The 23,192-nt window shown below is 40.1% G+C and overlaps 1 protein-coding gene across 2 annotated transcripts in view; it reads right to left on the reverse strand.

Moving 5' to 3' along the window:
• Positions 1-23,192, reverse strand: part of LOC119646634 (serine/threonine-protein phosphatase 6 regulatory ankyrin repeat subunit A) — a 138,835-nt gene that overhangs the window by 33,900 nt on the left and 81,743 nt on the right. For both annotated transcript variants that reach the window (XM_038047146.1, XM_038047147.1), the window contains exons 5-7: positions 11,465-11,557; positions 1,044-1,257; positions 691-986 (exon numbers count right to left, since the gene is read on the reverse strand). In XM_038047146.1, the coding sequence (XP_037903074.1) occupies positions 691-986; positions 1,044-1,257; positions 11,465-11,557 (603 nt within the window). The remainder of the gene's footprint in view (positions 1-690; positions 987-1,043; positions 1,258-11,464; positions 11,558-23,192) is intronic.

Here is a 23,192-nt window from a genome sequence, read left to right on the forward strand (position 1 = left end):
GGAGTCATGGAGTAGTACTACGGTCGAGTCCAGGTAAAAATTTCGAATGAAGATAAACTTTCAACCCAAGCTTATTATTTACTTCATCACAACGCATTATCTGTTCCATATATACATCAACGGCCCGTACCAACGGGGTTTCACTCCGGTGGAAAAACTATCGGAATATGGCCATCAGTTGCCCCATTTTCTCATTGACTTCAGGACCGACTATGATAGCTAGGGTAAGGCTGCACACGTCCTTGGGAGAACTTGGTATCCCGACTAAATGGATAAACTGACTAGACTGATCCCACCCATTGAGTGAGGCCAGATAAAAGCAGTTGGATCACTCTTGAAACCTTTCAGCCGGGGGCCCAAGAGTTATATTATATGTTTAGTTAGTGGTGTTTAGCGTTTAGAAGGAATGATAGAATCATTTGACTATGAAAATTTGTCTATTGTCAAGTAATGAGAAACGTTAAGTCGAGCCAACCATCGAGAGAAGTTATCATAAATTGGAATCCGGAGAAAATGAAACAAGAAGAAAAGCTTCTCGGTCTTCCTCCGCACGAGAGGAAATTATACCAGTTAACATCCTGAACCAGGGTTATACATACGTTGGTCAAATACCATTGATTAGAACTCATCAAATTTCCTTCTAATGAGGGCTTGTTAAAAAGCCATTCAAAAATATAAAAAAAAACTTACGTTTGTTGTCACGTCAACTTTTTCGCCTTTCTGTAGAAGCGTATTGATGATTCCCGTATGGCCGTACCGCGCAGCCGTGTGCAAACTTCGGGCACCATTCTTATTTGGCATATGAAGATAGACTCCCTTTTTGAAGAGCATTGTGGCACATTCTGCATGTCCATTCAAGGACGCTATATGCATCAGCGTACTTCCATCTTTCGTCCGCTCATAGATGCTAGCCTTGAATTTGTCCGCAAGGATTTCTATTACGTGGGCATGGCCATTCTCTGCGGCCAAATGCATTGGTGTTCGATCTGGTAGGTTTGAAGTAAGTATGTGAACTTTTAAGGATTGAAAAATCAGAAAGTTACCTTGATTGTCTGTTATACTCGCTGAAGCTCGAACCCCATAAAAATATTTCAATAGGGCTTCGTCACCTTCGGCTGCTGCTATATGCAACGGCGTCTGACCCTCTCCATTTTGGGTATCAACATTGGTCCCATAATCCACCAGAATCCGCACCATGTCCACGTCACGCCGCCGCGCAGCCAAGTGTAAGGCTGTGTCGCCATTTGCTGTAGTTGCCTAAAAAGCAAAGTTCCAGTAAATATTGGGTAATAATATCTGAATTGTATAATAAAATGTGGTTCTAAGGCTACATAGATATTAATTAATTATTAATAACAATTATAATGTCAACTCTTTTAATATCACACGCATAAATATTCTGTTTTCAACTGAAATGGTTGTTCTGACGGGTGTTATCGCAGAGGATTAGTCTTCAGTTACAATTTTGCGTAAATGCAAGAAAGTATGAACAAATTGTCTTACATTTAATTTAATGGGGTAGTGAAAATCTTTATCTGACATCTTCAACAGAACTTCACACCATGGGACCCAACTTATTTAAACTCCAAACAAATTGAACAAACTTGAACACAATGCATTAATCACTCAATTCAAAAAGGAACGAGCCCTATCGCAGCGCCGAAATTATTGTTCGTCCAATGTTCATCTGGAATTTCCAACCGTGAGAGTATTCCTCTCCAACTAACTTCTAAATTCGATGTCCAACTGAAACTTCTTCCGAACAATTCCCTACAGTGAATTTAAAACTTCTGAACTGGTTGAACGCAGGAAATCAGTGGCAAATCTGGATAGCGTGACTTCAAACTTTCGCTGTAATTCTCGGTATATTTTCAAAAATTTCGCACGTTCCGCCTAGGGTGGGGACGAAACTGACATCCAGGCACGATTGTCTTTTCTGCCACTTATAATATATGTTCAGTCGAAAGAACTGGGAGGTCATTTGCATGACATAATACACTGAAAGTAAACCAAACCTCGAGCTTACATTACTTAGATTACTCGAGCAATAACTGCGGTGTCTCTTCTGCAGAATATCCTTTTTGCTCAGTTTCGTTTTTGGTGAATTATAAAAGGAGTGTTCTTTCTGTTTTGCATGTGAGGGAGTATCTAAGTAGGTTGGGACAGAAATGACTTCACATTAAAAGGAATGTCCTTCAATTTGAATCTACCGAAATATCAAAATGAGGTGAATGGGAGCTAACCTACGCAAAGGAAGAAGTTCTTGGAATAGGATACTGCAATAATGGAACTTGACAAGTCATGTGGGTTAGAGTTTAAGGGCTGTTCCCATACGGACATAAAAAGCACGTTCATTCGTACATGTTTTCAAAAGTTAATTTATGCAGATAAGATTGTAGGTGTATGTATGAGCGTAGACTACATTATTTGCATCTAGAAATTGTAATTCTTTTAATGGGTGAGCAACAAAGTTGAAGTATTATTACTAGTCAGACAAAGTCGTAATTTGGGCATTAAATTAAATGAGCTAAGATGGGGTTGCATTCCCCTTTCTTCAAAAACTTTAGCCAAATCATTGTTATTGGAATATAGAAGGGAAGGGGTAATATAGGGACACTTAGTATATGGAATTGTGGAAGTATCATCTAATGACATCTACGTAATGATATTATTTAGGTTCATATAGCAGACCGCGGTAGCAAAAAAGTAAACTTGAAGAAGAGAACAGACAGTTAGTTTCAGCTGACAAATCATAAATTAGCTGGGGGCTTTCGAGAGGACTTATAGTACGAAAACAGCTCTACTACCAAACCGCATTCTCTTCACGGAGTTCTTTCTTCACGACAAATCGCAGATAGAGAAAGATGAAGGGCCATCCTATCCGGCTAAAAACAGAACAAATTGTGTTAACTGATTTACCAGGTTGAACCGTAGAGCAGCACTGATAACCCTGCGCAGAAAGACACATGCTACGAAGTTAACCTCGGATTGGATTGACAATGCAATATTGGACCGCCAACAAAACAGACAAATGATTTATGCATTTTCGGCTGATGTCACCGCCTTACAAGAGACTGGGTACAGGAGCCGGGTCCCTGCAGAAGAACCCCGATACTGTAAAGCGGCCAGTGAACGACGTACTCGGAGGTTTTCTAGATAGCCAAAAAATAAAACTTGTTATCGGCTAAAAACATAACGGCTATGTATTCTGCGCTTCCAGGGCGAATTTCGAAATACAAGCCTCGTTAGCGTTTTCACCCCTACAAAGGAGACTGCGGAGTCAGAAAAGAGTGCCTTCTACTAGGCAGTGCAACGAGCCCTGGAACCTTACCCCAGGTAAGTTATCAAAATCATGCTTTGAGATTTTAACAGCCCAGAAAGGACCGAAGGCATAGTTAGGCGATACGGCGGTTGACAACGGACTGCGAATTATTCAGCTAACAATGACACACAAAATGAAAGTACCTAGTTTGGGCTGAAAGGGACCAACAAACAAACATGGTTCTTCCCAGATGAGACCACTTTTAACCAAATTTGACCACAAGTTTATTAAAAGTCACCACTTTTCAGTCTTGATGAATTTCAGGACATATAGGGTCCTAATATAGACTTGGATCACAATATCGTAAACATGGTGCCCCGACCAAAAAAACGCCAGAACGATTGATTTGACAATGATTGTAAGCTAGCAACGGAAGAAGGATGCTGCATAGCAATAGCGATCTTAAAAATCGCAGGCAAGCACAGAGGTTTGCACACAACCTCCTTCCACCGAACAGTCACTTTACAGACAGAAAAAAGGAAAACTGGGAGAATTAATAGGTCTGCCAAATCGCTAAGTACAGTCAGCAGCGATATGCGCCTCAATGCTCTTCCTGTGAAGATAAAGAGGGAAGTATAATTTTTTACCGTATGGGCATATTGAAGAAATGGGTTGGATATTTGGATGAATAGGTCAACAACCAAGATTTCGACGAGTAGGAGGTTCTATCAACTGAGGACGACTGACAAATGCTGCCAATCCAAGCAATACATTGGCTTAAGAATCATAACTCAACAGGAGCCAATGGAATTACAGTCGAACTGATTGGATATAGATGCAACATGCGTTTGGGACAGCGATTCAACGCCTGATGATTGCCATTGAGGCATTATTTGTCCCATAGATAAAAAGGGGGTTATTAACACAGTGCAGCAAACATAGAGGCATGACGTTTCTAAGTCCCATCAATAAGATATGCTCCACTAATTCGCAAGGCTTGATAGCCCAATGCAACCAACAACCAAAACATCATCGGCTCATAACGAAAACGCTTCACTCCAGGTGAATCGAAACATAAGTTCAAAGCTCTGACTGTAGCAGAAAATGATCTGACGGTTCTCATGTATTCCTCGACTTGGGTTCTTAGCAAGAAAAATTGTAGACTTTTAACCGATTCTGAGAGAAGAGGTCCCTTTCAGGAAGATGAGCGATTTCCTAGTCTACATAATGACGAAATTTATGAGCGATACTTTCATCGTCTGGTTGTGGATAAAACCCAGGTAAATAGGCTTCAGTAGACGGATTACCTAATTCGTATGGGTGGCCCACTCCCGAAAGTCTATAAGGGTAGCCTGTATGGTAGAAGAAGAAGGCGTGGCACATCCTACCTAAGATGGAACGATAATGTAGGTCAGGACGCCAGAAAACTTTTAGGAACACCAATTTTGAATTTACTAGGCCAGAAACCGACTCCTTTGCCGTTAGTGATGACGGCGATGGTACTTTATAACAGGTCACAGAGCGAACCGGATCAATAAGATCAACGTTTCATTATGTTTCAAATAACTCTTCCAAATTTTCAAATCAGCGATACTTGAATCATTCAAACCTTTCAATCTAGATGATAAAATTGTTAATATCTTTCGAGAATACTAAACAAGTCCGGAAGTTAGAAATTCATAAGATATAGAGAGTTTTGGATTGTGTTAATTTCAGTCAAATCAGAAACGGTTTAACAAGAAATTACACAATTTCCATGCTAATATGTCTTGTAGTGAAGCAGAAGACAAGTAAAAATACACCTTGAAGCAATAAATGACAAACGACCTTTAAACAGGGGGGTTAGGATTTCTACGTTAAAATTCAAAATAAAGAAATATTTTGAACAATATTTACCGAGGAAAACAAGGACAATTAAATTGATTCTAAGAAGGTATGTCGGATATAGGAAAAATTTGGACCATCCTTAAAAAGTTAAAAAGTAGATAGCTAACTGGTTAGAGCACAAGGCTTTCGTACGGAAGGTTGCGGTGGGGCGAGCACAATGCTGACCACTTTGTCTCCTATAGGGTATCGCAATCCTGTAGAATACCGCCACGGTCTAGAATGGAGTGCTCTAACATACTTGAAGGCCCTGATCCAATGGATTATTGCGCCAATGATTATTATTATTATCCTTAAAATGACTGGACTTACAACCAAATCAATCTTTTTTCAGATCACGGACGATAAACTTCTATCCTTCTCTCTTGTTATGCGTTGCCGATCACTCTTAATTGGATGAAAACATCCCAATTTAATTCGGTAAACTAAAAGTGAAGCGTTTCTTCTGTGGCGCTAGAAAGCGATGCCAGTCCTTGGCCTCCCGAAGTCTTTGTCTTCATACTTCTCGGTAGAGCGCTTAGTCGCTTCCCGAAACCGAACAGCGTGTAACTTATGGTGTCCATTGAATACTCCCAGCCCTTGGTGGTTTCTCCTCCACCTTGGCTTTAAGTTTGTCGCCTGTGGATTCTTCTTTCTACTATACACTCTACATGGCCTACCCACTGGAAATTCTAAAATATAATATTGATGGGGGCTTCCGGTTCGTCCAATAATATATACAAATTATGAATCATCCCTTGTGAGAGTTCTGCCCAAGTCCACAAAACGGTCCACTTGCTCGATCATTCTTCTGATTGGTGTCATAATTTTGATCCTTTTTTTGTTAATTTTCAAACCAACTTCCTTCCTTACTTTGTCATTCTACACCTGGGCATGATTCGCACTCTCCCCCTCCATCGGGTCAGGATATTTATATCATTCGGATGATTTGGGATGGTTTGAAGAGTAGCGTATCATTTTCATCCAGGCGATCAATACTGTCGTATGCCCCTTTGAAGTCAAATAAATGGACATCAACGGTATGTTCCCAGCACTTCTCCAGTATCTTATATTTTAAGAAAAATTCGAGTCTTCCTTCCTTTCAAATATTTTGTAAATAGGGCAAATGACACTTTGGTTCCAATCTTCTGGCATGGTTTCGTCTGGTCAAAGAGTCTTTAGGAGTTCGTGAAGTTTGGTCGTCATCCCCTTACTCCTTGCTTTTAGTAGATCTGTAGATATGTCATCCGCACCCGGCGTTTTGCTGTTTCTGTGCGTTTCAAGTGCATCCTTGCTACTTTGAGAGTAGTTGTTGCAACAAGTGCCTGTACGGCCTCCTTCATCGATGTGCGGAGACAATGTTGTGAGTAACCCTTTTTAAATTATCCAGTGACTACAATTTCGAATGAAGTCGATTAAAATCAATTTAAGGGCGTCTATTTTGCACAACCATAACAATGAAAACCTTTTTACAAAATGCGGGAGCAAATATGCAATCAGAGGGTCCTATTTCGCCAATTTTCTCAGATGCAGCACATTTATGAGAAAATTTTTACTCTTATTAGAGATGTCGCGGCAATGTTTACAAAAATAACCTCGCCTTCGTATTTTCGCAAGTTGATTTAAATCATAATTAGGGCTAGAATAGGGGTTGACCTAGGTGCCGTCCTACCTTAGTGTCTATTCACTGTCATTTTCGCATTCCAAACAGCACGATCACGGGTATTTAGTTGTAAGATTGTGTCTAATTGAGTTGGTAAAAGCTTGAAACCTTGGGGTAATAATCGCGATAATTTCGATTTGCGTAAACTTCACAACGCGATGAGACGTACTTAAGGAGTATTATAATTGCTCTTAAAATACCTGCTCGTCATCCAAAGAAGGCGGCATAGAGAACGTAAACGGTTACATGAAGAAATAGTGTCAGAGATGGAAAACAACCTTGGCGAACTTAGCTTTGGACAAAAAAATATTCCCAAGATTTACCCCAATACAGCTTCAGATATTCTGTGCAGTCATATATCAGCTTGATAATAGGTATTAGTTTCCTACTCCTAGCCCCTCCTCCACGTCATATGCATTCCCTGTCTTATGTTCAAAGTCGATGAGAGGCAAGTAAAACGGATATCAAAATTCCACGCAGTTGTTGTGGTTAACGCTGGAGGACTCAGGGCGTGAATCAGCCTGCAATCTATCAGTCCAGCTTGCGAGATGCTCTTGATACGTTCCAGTATTATTTCAGCTATTATCTTCATGACATGACAAATCTCCAGTTGGTCCACTCTTATTATATGCTTTTCCGTCGAATTCTCGTTTTATTTCCTTGGACTCTCTCGACAAAATTTAAGATTCTCAGGGGTTTCGAATGAACGAAAGTACCATCACTATAGAAACTGCATGGGCAATGAGGAACAGTTTTGTTGCGACGTTGATGGTCGGTGGTTGAGGGTCTTATTCAACTTGAGTACATTAATGGCCTGGATTTTTCGATTTTCATTCCATAAATATTTGCATGGTCACTGGGATTGGATTTTATAAACAAGTGTTGCGGTTTTTTCGGATATTAAAACGCTGTGAATCGCAGTGATGTGTTGCTATCACGGATAAAAAGTCTGCAATGAAAGGTCCTGATCATACTACCGACCACCCCGCAAGTTTTTTTGTAAAGCGGTAGATGGAATCGAAGGCACCACTATTTACGATACATTACATTTGACTCCGGTTAATTTCCTTAAGACGTCGATCGCTTCCATGTGCAGTCAGTGGTAAACAATTAGCGTCAAATAAAGGAGCAATATCACCTGTAGGAAACTTCTCATGGATTATATCAAATTCTTATCGAAGGCATCGGTCTCCTAGGCATTGAAAAAGCTCGTCGGTGCATAGTACGACCCTGTCCAGATGCTCCTTGTGCGAAATAATTTCTTTTTAAGGATATGAGGGAGTTCTGAATCCGGGATCAACTTGATGGCGGACCGGACCAATTGGAAAGATATTTTCCTTCTTGGTTTCTGGCCCATATACCCCTCTGCTCTGAGACTTTTGCGGTTGAGTCCAGGGCAGAGGCAACTCATCAGACACTGCTTTTGCCTCTCCCTTGGGATTAACGTGACCAAAGTGGTTACTGTTTGCTCTTTCCCCCCTCATATATAATTCATAACACACCATGGTTATATGAATTATATTCATGGTAAAATCGCCTAGTAAGTTCAGGACTAGGCCAGCCGGGGCTGAATTAAATTTGTTTTTTTAACAGTATGGGGAATCCTGCGTCCAATTGGAAAACAACTTTTTTGTCGGGTTCTGGTTTTCTTTGATATTTCCAGGTCTAAAAACACGCCTCGCGGATGACGAAAGCATTGGTCTGACACCAGATTCATGCCTAATTCTCACAGGTTTTCTAGAATGTAGCGGCGCCTTATTATCTCACTTGTTCGGGTTACTTTATTACAAATTCATAATGTAATGCGTAGTCCTATGCTATGTTATGAAGTGCTAATTCAAGCCATTGAAAACTTCCAAATTTCTTGGAAAACAAGAATGCCAATCATCAGCATAAAATCATATGTGAACATTTAAACTCTTCACGTGAATAAGTTTTCAGAAATGGAAGGATTGATTATAGCAACTTAGTCAGGAAGCTAAGATAGAAAGTGGAGAGAGACGATGGAAAAATTTATGAAATGTTAACTGCCTTCAAGCATACCTTTGCCTTTGTTGCAGTGCTTCGCAAAAAGGAGTAATATGTCAGAAATGAACATGGCATAACTATTAATAAGTATGAACTTTCGAAGAATATGTAGTTGAGCTGAGAACCTATTGTTTTTCAGCTCTTTTTGAGTTAAACTGTTTTGATGTCTTAACAAACGCATTATAATCTTGGCAACAGTATTGTTACCATGATAAAAACTTCTTCCTTGAGGATGTCGAGACATTCAGGTCATCAGGTCATCAGGTCAGTGATATAAATGAGAGGACCTTCGGAATACCAAGATGTACCAGCCAAAAGCATAAGGCACCTCCCGCATGCTTGATTGTATGAAGCAGATAGTCCAGATAGTAGGCAGCTTTTGAGGTTTTCCATTCATAAACCTGTTGGTCGGTTGGTCGCAAAAAATGTCAAGGTTGACTTAGCAGATCATACCATATTCCTTCAACCTTCAAGTATCCAGGCTTTATGCTCTTAACATTAGCGTCTGTTATGAAGCGTTTCATAGTCCATCGGCGAATGTTAGCTTTGTGGCACTCCCGCCGTAACATTTTTACTCACACACAAATAGGTGTTGAATTCTATTGTAAATTTTGCTCTGGTAGTTTCGTGTGGTTTAGTTATAATCCTTTTCAATATTCGTCGTTCTCTGCCCGTTAACTTTGGCTTTAGCCCACTATTTCTCTTCGCCGATGATGTTCGCTCGTGCTTTGTGTATGCTGTCATTACTCTGAGTACCGTCATCCGTGAGACATTATACAGTCCAACTGTTTTCGTCACGACGCGAGAGATCAAACACTTCATCACTCGCGTGATATAACTGTCGCAGGACACAACCTTGCCAGATCAACTGTGTGAAACGAGTTCATAATATTGAAGCACAAAGTACCCGGAAAGGTCATGTACTAAATGGATTTTCAAGTCGATGTATCGGCAAAATGCGAACCTAAAAATTCAAACTGTAAAGTTACCGACCTTGAGGGTCGTAGAGTTGAATTTTGTATAGAGAATTATAATTATATTAGCAGAAAGGATAGCTGAATTCAGCTCTTCAATAGATCCCATGGTTGTCTATTTTGCCGTAATTTAGTGAAACAAGTCGGGAAACCGGAAGCTTGACGCTTCAGTGTGTTTTCATATGTGAGGAGCATAACGCAGTCCTCCATTGATTGATAGCATCGAGTGTTCGCCGACTATAAAAGACAATGAACGGCGTCTTTCCGTAATGGAGAGGAAGATGTTACATTGGACTAGTGGCGTGACACGTTTTGATCACAACCGAAATGAGGATATCCGCGATCGATATGCGGTTGCACCGATCGTGGAAAAATTACGAGAGTGGCGTCTTCGATGGTACGGTCATGTGATTCGTGCTCACGAGAATGTGCTTGGCAAGATTGGTCTGAACATCGAAATCAATGGTAAGCGACCAAAAGGCCGGCCGAAACAATGGTGGCTTGATACGCTGGATGGGGATTTAAAAGCCTTGCGATTACATCCAAATGAGGTATTTGACAACATAAAATGGCGAAACTGATCACGACGAGCCGACCCCGCTTGTAAACGGGACAAAGGCTGAAGAAAAAGAAAAAGATATGAGGAGCAACGAGTGCATGATAGGTCCGTGTCACATAGTTAGAAATTTCATTGCCCTCTATTTTTTAGAAAGCGATTTAAATAGATTATTTGATGGAAAGCACTATATTGATAATAGTCAACCTCATAAGCTTCACACTCTGAGTTTAATATTAAGATTTTAACTTACAACAGACACAAAACAGGGCTGGGAAGAACAAGATTCTTCATGAATGGAATTTTAATATTTCATTCGAATGTCAACTATTCTCGTTAATTATGACGTCTTTTCTTATGGCTTAGGATACGGTAAATTCACACAAAATTCATAAGTTTGCGCTACTATAACTTTGACACTAATAGTCGGAAACTTGGCCCGCGTATGCATGATACTGTCCTCTATGCCGGTGCAAAATTTAATACTTCTAGGAAGAACTTAAGGGGATTTTTTTCAGTCAATTTCTAAAGGTCAGTCAGGTCAGTCAATTCTAAACTGGATGAAGAGCACGAACTAGCAATGCTAATAAATCCTAACATGGAACATGCGAGAGCTGTTCAAGAAGTTGCATAAGCAGTAAAGATTTAAAGATTTATAGAATACATTACGCTGTTAAATAAAAAAGAAAATATTTTCAGATACAGATGGGGTAAAAAATAGCTTTGAACGAAATAGCACCGAATGAATAATATCACAGAAATATATGTCACTTATCATTGTGGTTAAACACCGGGGTTAACCTTACGATAACACACACCAACTTTGAAATGAATTACAAAAGAATAATAAGTTGAGACTTATATGAACATAAAACCTTAGATTAGATGATCCATTAAGATGTCCACTAAGTTAAATATTTTTAAGCTGTAATATCCTTATTTATTAGAAGAACCAAATTATTTCTGTAAAAAAAGGTGTTTTGCACTTTTCTGAGCTTCGAGGCTCGCCACCAACACTTAGAAACTTAGAAATGATTCGACTATCCTTTTGTTTTATATTGTCTTAATTTTTAAACAATACTACATAGATATATTTAAAAAAACACTTTCATACTCACCTTTAATTGTTCAGCCGTTTGTGATGAGAGCAATTCCCTGCACATGGACTGATTCCCAGCCTCCACCGCCAGCAGTAAAGGGATCTTTCCTCGCTGTGAATCAACAACATCACGGATTAATTTTTGCCAAGAATAACGACGTTCAAGTTTTGGTTTTTGACTACTATTCTGTTTATTTTGTTCAGTTTTCACTAGATTTTTGGCGAATTTTTGAAAAACAGTTTTTGCACGATTCCTCCGCGCTGGATCCATAGTCCAGAAAAATTAATCGAGATACATAACACACGCCGTTACATGGTTCAATTCACATCTACTACGATATCAATCAAAACACGAAAATATTGTACGCTATTTCCTATCAACTGTCTCTACTGAACTTACATATATACTACATCTTATTTTGAAAAGTCGCCAGATATAACTTGACTTCTTGTTTGTTTTAGCTGCTCGAAATTAGGGGTTAGTTAGATAGAGCGAGGACGGAAGGTACTCAGACGGAAAATTTTCTTCAGGGGAAAAACGCTATCCTTTTGCTTTTTATGTCTTCGAGACTTATGAATATAGATTCCCGTAATAATATTTAAATATTAGATAAGTACGAACTGGTGTTTGTGACTAGATACAGTGTATGCAGGCATTTCATGTTTTGGTTACGTAAACACACCGCTTGGAAATAATATTTAGCAAGTTGGGGTCATTTGCATAAACATCGCATGGAGTAGGAGCTACGTACATATTACAATTTTCCTCATTGCAAGGAGCCTTAAATCAACATATTTATGACACGTCCTTAGCATTTTGAGCGGGACGATATTTCTCAATAGAATGATTCTGGAAAAAAATATTCTTAGGCCGATAGATGAATTTGTGCTCATTCTCGACACTTTGCATCAATTTCCGTAGTGTTATAGAGAATGGGGCGAAATGAAAATCTCGTTAAGAAAAATTTGATTTTTGGTGGTGTCATTTCTTTACCTTTGTTAAGATACCCACAAACATTTTCTTTATTGATCTAAACTGGGTAGAGAATGCTGTGCTATTAACACTTTCATAAATGAAACCAGCAACCAGTTCATAACTAACTGCTAATTTGAAAAATGTCCACGAATTGCTTATACAAAAACGCAGGTATATATAAATATCTACAGATATACTTGAAGCAAATTCAGGCATCGGTGCGCCATCTAGCCCCAATCATTAGTGATACTTCCAACATGATATTTGGCAAACAGCGAAAGTGTCGAACATCAAAATAAGGCGGAAGAAACCTTGTATTCATTTATTGATTTCGGAGTTGTCATAAGGTCATCGCCGATCGTGTTGATATGTAATTGGCGTTGATGACACCAGTTAAGATTGGGTTGAGTATCAAGGTCGATGGCAAACAAACAATGGACCGACAACGATGCCTTAATGTGATAGATAGTGATTTGAAATCCACTAGACACCAACCAGGTCAAACTTATGACGGGGGAAGATGGCGCAATGGATGAAGACAAACTGACCCCGCTTCTGAACGAGACAAAGACTGAAGAAAAAAGTTGACCAAGTTTGGCCAGTAAAACTCGCAACAGATAGCATCAGAAAACTATCAATTTCCGAAATTTCGCCATTATTAGTGGTTTTCCTCAGCTCAGTGCAAGCCTAAAAGGGAGATGATCCAAAATGATGCTCAACACCATATTTCTTCCGAAAATCAGTGAGGTTTTCCTTGTTGGCTTGAACAAAGGCGGAAGGGAAGTTCGAATACCCCTATTAACTTGATGATATCTGCTTGCTTTTTCACCACGTTGTAATGTTTAGAACTGTATTTGGTAACAAACAAACGCAATCAAGGCTAACGCCTTGTTAGAACTAATGTTCTTAGGAAGATGTGTCATCAAGTTCTCCCAACAGAATTGGCCCTTTTTCTATAAATAGGCAGACGACATTTTTGCATAAATTTGCCGCCATAGTTTCATCAGACCAACCAATCTTAAGCAGTCCATAAAGTTTAGTCGGCATTTCTATATCGTTCGCTTTTAATTTGACCGGTATGACAGGTATTCTATCCGTAATTATCATCAACGGCTCAACAATCGATTTCCGGTCTAGACCTGCCCTAGCAAGAAACCTCAGACAACCCCGTTTTGTGCCGAGGTCCTCCTATTCGATATCCCAAAAAGCTGTCTGGCGTCCCGGCCTACGCAATCTCTCCATTACACATTGTCTATGGAAACCATATATGTATATTCGGAGTTGAAATCTATAATATGCACTAGCCTACACAGGAACTTTCTTCTCAAACTGAAATGGATATTTTTCGGCAGCAACTCATGCTTGTATGGCATGCTCCTATGAAGATGTAAGACCTTACCAAAGCTAAAGGGCAATAGTTTAAGGCAATTCACTTGCTATTGTAAAAGAAGCAAAGGCAAGGTAACTCCCATATCTTATACCTGATATCTATCAGTAGCTGCTCCGAAAATAAGGTCATTATAAAATGATGGTCTTATGAATAACATCGTCCAGAGCGCGAGAGCGTTCACTGGAGTCTTACCAAGATATAAGCAAGGATTCTTGGCGTACGGACGTATTACAACTTAAGTAATTTAATCTAAATAATAAGGGCAACATCAGGACGACAGACAAGTGGCCTCTGGAAGAAACTCACCGATGTCTGCACTATAGTTTACTTTAGAAGCAGCTTACGCACTTAATATGATATCCTAATGGACTCCTTTGAAGGACTTTGGGATAATGCGCCGCCTAAAGGTAATAATGGTATTGAGCCAGAATGCTTTTTCAATATAACAGGGAAGGAAGTGTAGAAGTGAAATAAATTTTCCATTTAATATCCAAAATAAACTTAGTAATATCTGTACAAGTGCAACGATGTCTATGGCTAAGTCGCTACTGTGAGCGAGCTAACAGCTTCAGCGCACACAATGGGGGTAGGGATTTTCTCTGATTTTGCTCACGCTCAATATTTTACCCTGGTTAATTCATTAGAATGCTGTCAGATTACCTAGAAAGGGAATCTGCATATTTTCACTATCGCTGACAGTCGTACCTTTTAAGATTATTGCACCTCAAGATCGGCCGTTCATTGCTATGCTAAGCATTGAACCATGTGCTGTGCCAAAGCAATATGAAATCGAGCCAAAACCATGAACCATAAAGCAGAGCCACAAAGTTCACAGAAAAAATTATCAAATGTTTGTATTGACGGTCTTCAATTGAACGCGTCTATCACCAGCTTCTTAACGATAATTCCCTGGCCAAATTGTAAAAATTGGGAAAGAATCTCGAGCATAAAACTAAGAAGTACTACAAACAGCATAACGATAAACTGGTCTAAGTACACACCTACTTTATGTTGGACCGGACCAGATGGAGAGGCACTTACTCTAACTTTTTTGGTTCACAGATCTCTCGTTTTTGACATAACCTCCAAGTATTACAAAAATAGGCTAAGCTAGCTCAAAAAATGTAGCGTTAGTCTGGCTTAGGCTTAAAGTAGTGACGGTTTAAAGTTGGATATAATTCGCACCCTTGTCCTGTCACTGTTTCCGATTATATTAAAATGAGCAATTTCCATCTGTTGCCACTTTCGGTCACGCTGCTCCCAGGGCAGAGATGAGGCAGCGTCTGATAAGTTACCTCTGCCCTTGACGAAACCTATAGTTATTCTTTCTATTTTTTGATAAACTGGTCGCTTGAAACATCTGACGAGATCGACACGAATGCATCCAAATATCGAGCTCATTCCGCTTTGCTAATGATCCACATGATCCAGGATTGAAGAACGGTTTCCAAACGTCGATTATTGAAAGGTTCATGTGGGAAAAGGTGAAATAAGGGCACAACCATCCCTCATTAATAATTTGGAAGGGAAAAGAAGAGTAGGGGTCACACACTGTGACGTTTCGTCGGAACTTATAAAAACGATGAAAGGGTCAAACAAGGACATGGTGCCATCACCAGCTCAAAAGTCGATTAGGATCCCCAGAAGAATATTTAAAGTGACATGACCAGATTATGCTACATAGAACAAACGAAAAGACGGGTATTGGTACGCTGGGGAGAGCAAGAAGCAGAAATGGCCTGAAGTATATAACTGAAGCTGAAATCACTGATAGTATAGCACATCATTGAGGATAGACATATTATCACATGAGACAGCGTAGAAGTCATCAAGGATTGCGGGAACAGTAGAAAGTTGGACCATGATATGGGCAACATCCAATCGAAGCTTCTGAAAGAGATGGGAAGTGAGGCACCAGGCAACATTAGTGCCACCCCGACGTCTAATTAAGTTATTTGTTAGCAATTAAAAGAAGAATTAAAAGTGAGTCGGGAGGTCGCGTAGGTCGCGTGATTTGACGTCGGATACCAGTCGACTCACTTGTGAATGAGTACCTGAGTCAAATCAGGGTAATAATCTCGACCGAGCGCAATGCTGACCACATAGGGTACTGTAATCCTGTAGTGTACCATCACGGTCTTGAATGAAGTGCTCGAACACACTTCAAGGCCCTAATCCAAATGGATTGTTATACCAATGATTATTGTTATTATTAATTAAAAGATCCCCATGTTAAGTTTAATATTTATAGACCGGAATAGGACATAATGTCTTAGCTGGTCAGGTACTGAGGAAAGACACAACTTATGCCTGAAATTCTTATTTGCAAATAAATAACATATCGCTTTTCAGGAAGAAATAAACGGTCTTTTTATTTAGATATTATAAGAAAACACGGATAGAAGCGACGAAATTGAAATTGATGGAATAGTCGCTTCGTGTAGTATAATTTGCAGCTAAATTTGAAGAAAACCTAATTTCTAAAAATGACTCTAATTAGACGATCGCTATCGGGAAGAGCAATCTAAGTACCTTAGTAGTGCCGCATTAATTATCATTATATTTTACCAACGGAAATTCGATTAAGAACTCTTCACAACCCTTCAATCCAAGTGCGAAATCTATCAGCTGCTTGGGTAAAATCCTCGTTCTTTAGGTGCGTCTAAGAATCTACTCTGCATCCTTTTTGGGGAGCATGAATCTGCGAGAACATGGAAATTCTCCCGCATCTAAGACTTCTGTTTTCTTCTGTGCCAACAGACGTATCCTGGTTCTCATATCAGAAAATTATCCAGTTCCTCTTATTTTACATGTAACCTATAACAATCTCGTGGCTACTTCCGCAAAATTTATGTCTAGGTATTATAACTAAAATTATCATTCGCCTCGATGCAAGGATTTTTTTCACAATAGTAAGAATAGTTACTCAGCTCGTAATAGCGAGAGTAGCATCGCAATGATTTCAGGTGAAAAGTAGGACAGATGAATACGTTACTTGCGGAAATTGAAGTCTGCATGAACTGAATACCTTCAAAACTGGTTAGCGGTGACCCTAGTGATCTTACAGCACTTACCTCTCACCATTTTCTCACCGGCCCCAATTTATTTAAAAAAAATTTCAGGTGATAACACTTTAATACCTAAAGCAACCTCAGGAAAGGGTAAAATGGTTTACGGTAAACTATACTTTGGTTGAAAGTGATTTGGTGCCCATTAAGTATGAGGGGAGGTCGTAAACATCAGGACTGCCTCCAATGTCGTTAAGTGGCCCATCACTAAAGTTTGTCCGTTACCAAAGAATGAACAAGTTAACAATTGGACGCCTCAACCAAATGTAAAATATCACCGCGGTCAGGAGACATTGACTGCTAAGGACCCACTCCATGTGTGCGCCAAAAATGTCAAAAATCATGTTCGTCTAAGTAATTGTTCTCGCGTGTTAACTACCGGTAGGTGCCCCGAAGAAGTTGTTAATATTTTGAACAATGAAATCTTAACCGACTTAAGTGGCGTTTGTCAAGTGTGGGAAGATATACGCGCCATGAAAAACGACAAAAGTGATGCAGCCCTGAATTGAAACATAGAAACTGGAGAAGGAATTTTTGGTGTCAAGGGCAAAGCCTATGACGATCTCGATAAGTTGGACGAAATTCAAACACATCTTTTTGAAACTGTAACGTTCCACGCTTATTTGCTTTTAGGAACAACGACAGTCTTAAAAGACACCCAGCAGACACTTAATAGAAGCTGAACAATGTCATATGTCTAGGCAAGATGGTATGGAGTTATTAATCAGAATTTGTTTACGAAAAATTTCTTAGAAGCTTAGAAATTTAATTAATCTTTCCTGGGCGATTTGGGACAGCGGTATGAAGGATTAGATAGGATTCAGACCACAACTGGCAACGAAACGTTGAATTAGGTCCATAGGCGACTGTAACTGGGACGTTAACGGAAGCAGAATCCAAGCTAGAAATATCATCATTGATCCAGAAAAACCATCGGGTAAGACAAGACATACAAGAGAAAATCAGAGTTTGTAATTGTAATCTCCGAAGATTTTCCCACCATCGAAAAAAAAGAGAGAGAGAGAGAGTGTATATAGAGTCGGCAAAATTGGGTTAGGTTCCTCCCATTGAGTCTCTTTTTTTTTGAAAAGAGTTTTGAGTACCTCTTTTGCTAAGAGGTGGCGGTGAGGAAGACGGGGCGGCAACCCTCTCGGCCAAACCAAAACTAAGTGGCCGAGGAGAACCTCCATAGTGATGGCACCGGGAGACGCTGTACTCACTTTGGTTTGCCGGCCGTGATGCAGTAGGCGAATGCTCCAAAAGCCTAATTAGGGCGATCAGACCCGAGTCTGCACGGGGACTCATCTGAAGTGGCAAATTGGTCACGAAACCTTAGCAGGGGTGTACTGGTACCATGGGAACCGGGATAGCCCCTGGACTCTCATACTTCGGGTGAACTCCCCTTGTATGTGAGTACAGCTCGGTTGTTTGCGGTTGGCCCCCCTAGTGGGAGTTTAATGGTGGTTGTGGTTGTGCTCAAGCGAGAAGAGACCTTCGGGCCTCGGCGTGGTGTTGAGTTTCAACACGGGTGCCGTACTCCTTAGCTCGGTAGAGATTTAGGTAGGTCTTGCATCCACCAGTATGAATGCTAAGCCATGCGCTTGGTATAGACTGGTACCGTTGTTGCTTGCCTCAGCGGGGCTCTTATTGTGTTCACAAAATCAATCAATCCGTTGTTCGTTACAGTACTCTAAGTTACTGTTCCTAGAATAGCATATATGCAATTTAGCCTGTATAGCTTTCTTACATTGTCAAAAGGAGAAGGCTCACTTCTTTTTTGCTACTTTGCGTACGGCCAGGATTTAATCGACCCGGCAGAATTTCAAACTTAAATCCGATTGATTTCTAGCCTTCCTGAATGAAGAAAGCTATAAAAACTGTACGCAAGCTGACTAACCTCTGGTAATTTTCTATAAGTAAATATTGTCAATAGCCATAATCTATTGAGAGCAATGCGAGCGTGAAACTCCCAAAGATACATTTTGGGGATCCGGATGAAAGCGGAATACCTTGTAGATTTTTCTTGATTATGGAACAACTTTCATAAGTACTAAAACTCTCTCTTGTGTGACAATTACCTACGTCAGTTATGAGTTACCAGTGATTCGTTGGATCGCTTCTATTATGCGATGTTTTAGCTTAAACATAATATTTTGGTAGTAATTGTGGATCACGGACCAGTTCGTTTGCTCCTTAGTTATGAAGGAGCTCGAAGGTGCATTTCTTGAAATTGTCAAAATCGATTTCTGTACGCCATAATACAGTAATGCGCGGATAACGCCCAAGGGAACAAATTAATCAACGGTAATTTGGATATGTGATATTTAATAAGTATGTAATATAAGCATATACATTATGGAAAAAAACAGGGCTTCTGGTTTTGTTTTTTTTTTGTTTGGTTAAAGCTACGAATTCCCTACCACATTTGTAGTTATAAAAAGGACGACAATCTCGAATACATACATATTCAACCACAGCAATATTTTGAAATATTTGTTATGAGAGCACATCTCGGCGATAATTAGTCTAAATTAACGACTCCACAGTGATTCAAAATAGACACAACTCCAAAGACGTACCCATTCACCCTCGATAGCAACTGTACGCGCTAACATATTTTGCGCCAATTTCTTGTATGTTTTCTATTCAATTCAGACTCCCTACAAGACAATGGAAGTTTTTCCTTTTCAACATACAATAACTTGCTGCACAGTAATCGAGACAATATTGATCTAACGAACTCAAGTAGAAATTTTCCTTAGAGATAAGACAGACGCTGACTTGGCGAAATAAGGGAAATCACAACTTTTCCACTATTATATACTCGTATATATGCACATATAAAAATATGGTTTGTTGACTTTTTACTTGGAAGGACTATTGTATCCCCAGGACTCCAACCCACAACTTGAAGAATGTTGTTTTCAAGTTGACAAGGTGATGATTTCATGCTTAAGCTGAATGAGTTTTAATTTTTCCAATTTTTTCAACCACGACAGCATTCAACCACGACAGCATTCAATCACTCCATTGAGAGTTGTAATCTTAGCTCATTGTTGCTTAGGTTGGGTGGAATTTATAACTTTTACATTAGAAAAAGGCGAAAAATATGTTTGGCAGTTTCAGGTCAAATGCTTAATATTAATGAACATAAATGACATGATAGTAGAACATGTTATAATCTGGAATGAACGTTTGTGCTCACACTAAAGTGTCCGCAGGAATAATATGTAATAGATTTGATTGTGCATTTAGTAGAACCCTTTAATTAAGCACTGTTTCTCTGTTAGTCTTATGTAATTTATAGCTATACGCCGCATACATTAGGCAGGCCCTAAATAAAGCATGGAGTCAAGGGCTTGGAATTATACATGACAGGCCTTGATTATTAATACTATGGTTTTCTAACCACATTCAGTCGACTTTGATTTCCTTTTTATCAGACTATCTCTGTACAAGATCCCAAAAAGCTAATTATGTTTATCACCAAAATTAGAATTATCTATGATCAGCACTGGCGGAGGAAATAAGACCCTCAGGAAGTATTGGTATTTGCGCATAATTAAAACATGCAAGATTTGGGTCCAGGTTAAGGAGCATCATAATTTAACAATGCTACGCAGGAACGGAGATTTACAAAATAGTGGAGAAGAATGCTTTCTACTAGTAATTAAACGCAGTTCAGAGGACGTTTCCTAAAGGTGACATTGTGATCGTGTTGGGTGATCTGAATGCCTAGGTGGGCTCTGACAATACTTTACTTGAACATATGATGAGGAAACGCCGTCTTGGCGAGCGCAACAGTAATGGTGGGAGAATCGTGAATTTCTGGAACTTTCACCGCCTTATCATTGGTGTTACATTTTTGAGCACCGGACCTGCCACAAGATTAGTTTGTTTTCAACTGGTCGACAACGTACAAGCAATCAGGTCGGGCACTTCGCGATCAGGAGTTGTCTCATGGATGCGTGTAACAATAGAGGCGCTGACATCGGTCTCGAAAGGAATCATCATCTGATGGTCCCTTGCGTTGGCTTGCGTGCAACGTCCACCTCTTCTCGCACGGCTGCGGAGCTGCGACCCTCTAAGTTCAGCTATCGCTCAACTTTGGGAGAGCTATCTTGCTGATCGGACGGCAGATAGACTGAGTAACCCGACTAAGAATATCGATGGGCATTAGGCCAGCATTAAAAACGCTCTTTTCTCGAGTGTTATGCGACCCGGTAACCACGTTTCAAAAGAACATCATAAGATCTGGCTGACTGCGGAATCATGGAAGTGGATCGTTGGATGGAAGGGATTGAAGGCTCTATTAACCGTGACGATTGATAGTGGGTGTTACTCGCTCGAATTCAGATATCCAGCGAGATGTTGGGAAGTTCAGCGTAGTGTACGCGGTGACAAAAGAGAATTTGCTATTGCGCTGGTCGCGGAAGCGGAAGATGCCACAGAACGCAGTGATTTCAGCATCACTCTTATGTGGTCGCATGATCATGATCTCTTTCGATGATCCTATGAAGAATCGAAAGATCGACTCGCAACTGAAGAACACTCCACCACGGTTCTTTGTCGTATCACATTCGGTGAAGTTCTTCCTCTTGTGGATGAAATGGCTAGTCACTGTAACATGCGGATACGAACGTTCCTCCAAGTAGAAGAGAAATCATTTCAGTCATCAATGCACTCAAACAGGGTAAATCCTCTGGGTGTGACGATCTCCCTATGAAGTCATTTATCGCTGCACCTGCAGTTTCTGCAGATCTGCGACTTCTACTCGTACATAAATCTTGGGAATCCGAGACCTTTCCCAAAGAGTAGAAGATCGTTCAATTCTAAAGAAGGGGACCCGTTTCGAGTGTAACAACTGGAGGACTATCTGATTGTTCCCTGCCGTCGCGTAGATAAGGTAGATTGGACTGAAGATAAACCCCAACAAGACCAAGGTTGCCAGTCTGACGAGTTATCACAGCCACCTCATCTGCATTAATGGGCAGAGCATCAAGAGCATCAACCGTCGCGATCGTGACACCGAACTACATGTTTCCCGACGCATTAACAGCACTATGTCCGCTTTTGCTGAACTGTCTTAAATCTGGAAATGCAGTTATCTCAACGCTAAGATCAAGTTGAGACTTTTCTGTGCTAGTGTTCATTCTGTGTTGCTCTATGGGAGTAGCACATAGAAAATGACCCCCACTGTCATTAAAAAGCTACAAGTCCAATCCCTGTCTGTCTCGTATCATCGAAGTATGCTGGCCTGACACTATCTCAAACGAAGAATGCACGGACGCACTGCGATCAGAAGGTTAAAGTGGCAGTGGATGGGTCACACATTAAAAGGGGGCGACAATTGCATTGCTGACAACGCAATTTACTCTACCAAGATGGCTGACGAGTGCATCGTCTCAAGGACGTAGAGGAGGAAATCGTGGCTAGAGCTGATGGGCAGGTAACCGCCAACGATGACGTGTAGGTATGGTTGACGCACTATATCCCACTAAGGGGTGAATGGCAACCATATATATATCCACGAAGTACATCTTAAAGATATATACACATTTACACATGCACATACTAAAATATGAGAGCTAATACCGTCCAAAAAATCGAAGTGAAAATATCGTCTGGAAAAGGGATAACCAAAAAAGGAATATCATGATGAAGCTGAAAATGTTCGATGAGAATAAGAGAGAAAGCTTCCTCAATCGAGTAAAAATTTAAAAGGTGAGAATACTGCCGCGATTTCTTAAAAATAGTTGTCATAGTTACGTCCAAGCAAAAATCTGTACTGCCGGAATGGACCGGTTCATATTTTGGCACATAGACAATGCGAGCAGAGGTAGTGTTTAGGCTGCAATATATGTATTGCAGCATGTATTTCCTATGGGAAAAGTACGTTTATTTATCCTCTTATAAAGCAGGCCGTTTGAAGTGGTTCTGTGCAATAGATGCAGATAATAAGAGAAAAAGACTCAAACTTCCGGGAAATGTATCAGGGATTCCAAGTACATTCATTCTGGTGAAAGGTGGGTCGGATAGGAACAGAAGCTTGAATCGTCGAACAAGAAGAAAGGGAGGGAGAAAAAATCGATAAGTAGGTACAATGATGAGAACGCTCGTCGTTGGACCCATAGAATGGTTCCTAATATAAAGGCCTTTAAATAGAAAATGCATGGAGAGATTGACTAAACTCCCACTAAATTCCTCATGTGGCATAATAGACACCGCAAATACCTGCATAGATTTGATCTGGACTGTTCACCGGTTTGTCTGATTTGGAACGGACGAAATCTGGAAGATACTTTTTAAAGTT

The sequence above is a fragment of the Hermetia illucens genome, chromosome 1 (genome assembly GCF_905115235.1).
Source record: "Hermetia illucens chromosome 1, iHerIll2.2.curated.20191125, whole genome shotgun sequence".
In the NCBI taxonomy this organism is placed as follows: domain Eukaryota; kingdom Metazoa; phylum Arthropoda; class Insecta; order Diptera; family Stratiomyidae; genus Hermetia; species Hermetia illucens.